This window comes from Antechinus flavipes, chromosome 6 (genome assembly GCF_016432865.1).
Source record: "Antechinus flavipes isolate AdamAnt ecotype Samford, QLD, Australia chromosome 6, AdamAnt_v2, whole genome shotgun sequence".
In the NCBI taxonomy this organism is placed as follows: Eukaryota; Metazoa; Chordata; class Mammalia; order Dasyuromorphia; family Dasyuridae; genus Antechinus; species Antechinus flavipes.
In genome coordinates, this window is record NC_067403.1 from 246,415,475 (window position 1) to 246,422,243 (window position 6,769).

At 35.0% G+C, this 6,769-nt stretch overlaps 1 protein-coding gene across 1 annotated transcript; it reads left to right on the forward strand.

Moving 5' to 3' along the window:
* The first annotated feature begins 915 nt into the window (after positions 1 to 915).
* Positions 916 to 1,854, forward strand: LOC127541001 (olfactory receptor 1009-like). Its single transcript, XM_051966038.1, has one exon. The coding sequence runs from the start codon at positions 916 to 918 to the stop codon at positions 1,852 to 1,854; it is 939 nt and encodes a 312-aa protein (XP_051821998.1).
* Positions 1,855 to 6,769: the final 4,915 nt, after the last annotated feature.

Sequence of the window (6,769 nt, forward strand, 5' to 3'; positions counted from 1 at the left end):
AGTCCTGTGTTCTGAATGAGTTTGGGACAGGAAGGAAGCATGGAAGACAAGAAACAATCATGTATTCAGAGACTAGAAATTGGAATCAATGGCAGTTTCTCATTACTAATTGGGTAATATTGGGCAAACCACTTCCCTTCTCTGGGCCTCAGTTTCCCCACATGAAGAAGAGGCTCTTAAAGATCCTTCAGAATTATAGATCATATTAGTTTATGGTTTTGAATGAATTAATTGGGACCAAGTACCATAACTGAATTTATTGACATCCAATAAGCCACATACATTTTTACACCTTAAAAATGTCATTATGTTATATACGCACCTTTTATTGCATCCACTTATTTTGAGTGGGTTTGACATTGAGTTCAAAATATTACAACACATATTCTTTAATTCTTCATCATGAAACCACAATTTTATCAGGGTTAATATTAAATTCGTCTGTGAAAAACAAATCTAAATATGGGCTTAATTATAGCCTTAAGACTTGCAATTGTATTTAATTTAGGTAGAATTCCCAAGCAACTGACATATCATTTTCATCCAAAAATTGAATGTCCGAAAGAAATACTACCACCACCAAAACAAAAGCAGCTCTACCAAATGGTGGTGCATATTTTTTTTGTGGATATAGATTTATATGGTTGAAGATGTTAATTCAGATCACAAGGCAGTGGAGTGGATCTGAAATTAAGATTTCTAAATTTAAATCTTGACTCCTACAGAGTAATGATGTGATATTAATGTTCTTATGCCCCAGTTTTTTTCATCTGCAAAATGAAAGGATTGAACTAAATAACAAGGTATTTCCACATATTTCCTACAACATGATCATAAGCAAGTCTTATAGTCAAAGTCCATAATCCCATGGAAATATGTTTTTTGTCTTTCCTTTAACAGAAAGCATCTGAATTAATGGCCAGTGGAAACTACACTGGAGTTACAGAGTTCATTTTTGTGGGACTGAAGTATCATCCAAAGCTACAGGTCATCCTTTTCCTTCTATTTCTATCTTTTTATCTCATTAACATGACAGCCAACCTAGGAATGATCATTCTTATATGGGTTGATGTCCACCTTCATACCCCCATATATTTTTTCCTCAGCCACCTATCTTTTGTGGACATGAGCTTTTCATCGATAGTAGCTCCCAAAATGCTTAGAGACTTCTTTGAGGAGAGAAAGACCATTTCTTTCCTGGGATGTGTCTTACAACAATGGTTTTTTGGGTGTTTTGTGGCTATTGAATGTTTCCTCTTGGCATCCATGGCCTATGATCGCTATGTTGCAATCTGTAACCCATTGCTTTACTCCATTGTAATGTCTCAGAAACATTGCAACCAGCTTGTGGCTATGCCCTATGCTGCTGGATTCATAGACGCCATGATTCACACTCCTGCTGCTTTCCGCCTCCCTTTTTGTGGCCCAAATGTCATCAATCATTTCTTTTGTGACATTTTCCCTCTCCTCTCCCTTATATGTGCTGATACCAGCATCAACAAGTTATTAGTTTTTGTTATTGCTGGGATTGTTGGTACTTTTAGTGGTCTGATCATCCTGGTCTCCTACATCTACATCCTCACAGCCATCCTCAGGATCCAATCTGCAGAAGGCAGACAGAAAGCCTTCTCCACCTGCTCTTCTCATCTCACTGCTGTCACCATCTTATATGGTACCCTCTTTTTTGTCTATGTGCGTCCTAACTCAAGTTTCTCTATGGACACCAATAAACTTGTCTCTATGTTTTATACATCAGTGATCCCCATGTTGAACCCCCTCATCTATAGCCTAAGGAACAAAGAGGTCAAAGATGCCATCCATAGAACCATTGCTAAATTTTGTATCAGAATATGAATTGTCTACACCAAAAATTGGAGTACCATGACATTAGCATGAGAAGCACATCAGAGAAGTGCAAAACAGAGAGCTATTGGGTATAAGGGAGGAAGTAATCCCTGAAAAAGAAAGTCTTCTTGAAGCGCACAGGATCACACATATGGAGACAGAAAGGCCACCTAGTCCAACACTCACAAAGAGAGGGAGAATAAATGATTTGCTTGAGATCACATAGGTGGTAAGTTATACAGTGGAAGCTTAAACTTATTTTATATGATTCCTTGTTCAGCACAATCATCGCTTGAGTTGACATTTCAAAGAGAAATAGAAATCTCCCCAATAAATAAAAGGAGGGAAAGTCATTCTAGGCACTGGGAACTGTGAGCAAATGTGGTAGGAGAGAATCATGCTGAAACAGAAGACTTGGAGGAAAGAAATATGAGAAGAAACTACCAGATAGTGAAGGACCTTGAATGTAAAACAAAGATTGGTTTCTGTTTGTTTAATTTAATGTATTTTAATCAATAAAATCAAACTATAGCACAGAAGGCAGAAAACATTTAAAGCATTCAACAAAGAGAACTCAGGTAAGTATAGTGAATGAATGAACTCCACTCTATGAAGCAAATATTACAGATTCCATTTAATGGCCATCAACACAAAATTTACTTTTTAAAAAAATTAAATGCTGACATTCAGATAAAGAGCTTGAGTTTTAGGCAGTGGCAGTATCATCAATGAGGTCTAATCAAGGAACAATTATTGCTAATTGAAAACTCAGATAAAAAGTTCACTTTTACTTCTAAGGATACGCAAAATGGAGTCACTGAATAATAAAGAATAAAATGATAAATAGATACATGTAAATGATACTTTAAAGGACATTTTACATGGATTAGAGAAGAGGATGGAGAAAGACAAGACAGGAAAAAGAAATATCTTTAAGGAGCTATAGCAAAAGTCCAGGTGGCAGTATTGTTGTCAGGGGAATTGAGAGGAGTCAAATCAAAGACAATGCAGAGATGCAATCAAAAGAACTTTATAAATGATTGGGAGGAATAAAAAGAGACCTTACCTCGTAGTTCTGAATATGGGAGACAAAATGAATTTGAAAATCACAAAGTTTGGAATTAAAACAGGGTAACTGGGAGTTTGCCTCGGATACTGATTGCACAATGCACTATTCCTAACAGCAGGAGGTGCACTTCTCACTGTCTTCACACACCCCATCCCAGAGCTAAAACTTTTCAAGTTCCCAAGCTGCACTTAACACCATTGGGGTCCTATGGCTGGCATATCTATATTCTGGAGTGTCTTTCCACTAGTTTATAAAATATGCTCTACACATTTTCTCTTTGCATGAGCCATGTAGCTAGAGATCTGCTTAGACTGAGTAGATTAGATCATGTGTGTAACCAGGTGTGAGGTCAGCAACAAAAGTATAGGGTCCCTAGGACCAGCACATTGCTTTTCTTCCTCATCCTTCAACTAGTAAGCACAACCCTAACCTTACCCCCAGATACTATTGACCTCTGACTCCCCTTTCTCCTTTGACCTTAAGGAATATGTCTTTTTTGTAATTTAGGGAATTAGCATTGGATTCATAGAAAGAGAAGCTAAATTAATATACTATTTCTTAAAGTTTCTGACATTAGGCATGTGGGATTCTAACTCTTTCATGCCTTTAATTTCTTTCCTGAGAATTGACCCATCCAGCTCGTAATCCTTTCATCCAGATTGGTAATGCCTTCATATGACACAATATATTATGAAAGCCTCAATCATGCTTCATTTCCTTCCTTCTGGGCTATGTTCCTGACAATCCTAACAACCAACTTCACTACACTACCTCACTGCAGTTCTGGAACCATGTTCAGATAAATTTTGCTATTGCTACTTAATGGAGCATGTCAATATGCACCCCAATTCACATCCCTGTAATTGTTCTCCATTAAAGTATCCCTCTCTGGCCACCCTTTCTCTATGTCTATGGTCTTACAGTATAAGCTTCTTAAGGATAAAGATTATTTTTGCTTTTATATGGTGTCTGCTGCAGAATGTTTGCCACATATCAAGCACATTAATGTTTTGAATTCATTTTTTCATTCTTAACATCTCTGGGATTCAATTTCTATATCTGTAAGAAAAAGTTTTAAAGTAATGAAGTCCTGAGTCTCTCCTATCTCCAAACTGTTTTCCTATGATTGTACATTGCTCTTCACATATATTTTCCATCTTCTTGGAACTACCAAAGACACCATAATTGTTACTACCCTTTCCAAAGTTGATTTTTCATTCTCTCACATGACCTGACACATAGATCCAGGAGAAGTTAACATTCTCTTAGCTCCTTATCACCAAACTTAGTTATTTACTTTACCACCATCATTCAGTAACTATTTCTGCTTTAAAAGTCATTTCATTCTATTCAGATTCTTATTACCATCATCTATGAACCTACATTCACTCTATCTCCTCAAGAAGTTCAGTACTAAGTTTTCAGTCTTCTTTGCTATTTTAAACCTTCCATCTTTTGAAGATTCTGACCTGAAAGTTACTCATATGCTATGACCACTCTCTAATCTAACATCCATTAATAGTAATTTGTCCACTTTTGAACTCCATGTCATGTCTATTTCCCCATTCTCCTCCACAGTTTGACTATATTTGTCCCAAGTTGTGGAGCTCCTATATAGTTTTATGTCAAAGACAGTACCACAGTTGAAATTTTACTGCAGTAAGACTGATCAGCGAGAGCATAAGAAAAGAGGAAATACACCAACTCAATATATCTATGTGCCCTGGCAGAAGTCTCTTAGAGCTACCTGTTCAAGATGAGGTTAAAATATTTTGAAGTTGTAAAAACTGTAATTTTATTTGTTTCATTTTATTTTATTTTACTAAAAGAAGAAGGATAAAATACTAAGAACCATAACCTTGGGAACAGAATCTAGGAAATCAGGAATTTTGAGAAAATTAATATATTAAAATACTCTGAAAATAATTCTAAAGAAAGATTACCTTGCCAAAAAAAGATAGGGAAACAGTAAACAAACAAAAAAAATTCTGTAGAGGGAAAAGTGTGAATTTTCTATCCTTATGAGCCATTGGTATACAAATACCATTGGATACCCTGCTGATTTATTTGATGCTAGCAAAGTATTACATGAATGTGACTATAAGAATATATGTGTATATACAATAACTATACAAAAATATTTTTATAATTTTCATATCTCAGATTAATTATAATATGCCAAATGTGAAACTACTAGGAAATTTGCAAAGCTACAACAATGTAAAGCCAAAAATAATAGTGAATTGTTAATCTTGTTAATCTTTCAATAAACATTCTTATATCTATTTTGCTAGATTGAAGCATACTTTTTCATTTTATTTTTCTTGTTTATTTTTGCATTTGTTTTCTTCTGCAACATAGCTAATATGTAGATCATTTTCTATTACTTTTCATATATATTCAACACCATATTGTTGATCTACTCAGGAGTTAAGAACAGACAGAAAAGAATGAGAGAATTTTGAACTCAATTTTTTATATATTTTTATTAATTTTTTTAATTTACAAAACATATGCGTGAGTAATTTTCCCAACATTGACTCTTGCAAAACATTTTGTTGCAAATTTTCCCCTCCTTTGCACCACCCCATTCCCCAGCTGGCAGGTAGTCCAATACATATTAAATATGTTAAAATACGTGTTAAATCCAACATATTTATACATAATTATACAGTTATCTTGCTGCAGAAAAACATCAGATCAAGAAAGAAGAAAAAGAAAAACTGAGAAAGAAAACAAAATGCAAGAAAATAACAGAAAGAGTGAGAATGCTATGTTGTGGTCCACACTCTGTTCCCACAGTTCTTTCTTTTAGTGTAGATAGCTTTCTCCATCACTGAACAAGTGGATCTTGTTTGAATCATCTCATTGTTGAAGAGAGCCATATCCATCAGAATTGATCATCATAAAGTCTTCTTGTTGCCATGTATAGTGATCTCCTGGTTCTGCTCCTTTCACTTAACATCACTTCATGTAGGCCTCTCCAAGCCTCTCTGAAATCATGCTGCTGATTGTTTCTTATAGAACAATAATATTCCATAAAATTCATATACCACAACTTATTCAGCCATTCTCCAACTGATTGGCATCCACTCAGTTTTCAGTTTCTTGCCACTACAAAGAGGGCTGCCCCAAACATTTTTTCACATGTGGGTGCCTTTCCCTCCTTTAAGATCTCTTTGAGATATATGCCCAGTAGTAACACTGCTGGATCAAAGGGTATGCACCGTTTGATAACTTTTTTTAAAATTTTATCATTATCATTATTATTATAGCTTTTTATTTACAAAACATATGCATGGATAATTTTTCAATATTGACCCTTGCAAAACTTTCTGTTCTGAATTTTCCCTCCTTCCTCCCAATCCCTCCCCAGATGGCAGGTAGCCCAATGCATGTTAGATATGTTTAACAATATGTTATTTATATTATCCAATATAGGTATAAATATTTATACAGTTATCTTGCTGCACAAGAAAAATCAGATTTAGAAAGAAAGAAAAACACCTGAGAAGGAAAACAATAATGCAAGCAGGCAATAACAGAAGGAGTGGAAATGCTATGTTGTGATCCACACTTATTTTCCATAGTCCTCTCCCTGGGTGTAGATGGCTCTCTTCATTATTGAACAATTGGAGCTTGTTTAAATTATCTCATTATTGAAAAGAGCCATATTCATCAGAATTGATCTTCATATAGTCTTGTTATTGCCATGTATAATGATCTCCTGGTTCTGCTCATTTCACTTAGCATCAATTCATGTAAATCTCTCCAGGTCTCTCTGAAATCATCCTGTTGTTCATTTCTTATAGAACAATAATATTCTATAACATTCATATGCCCTAATTTATTCAG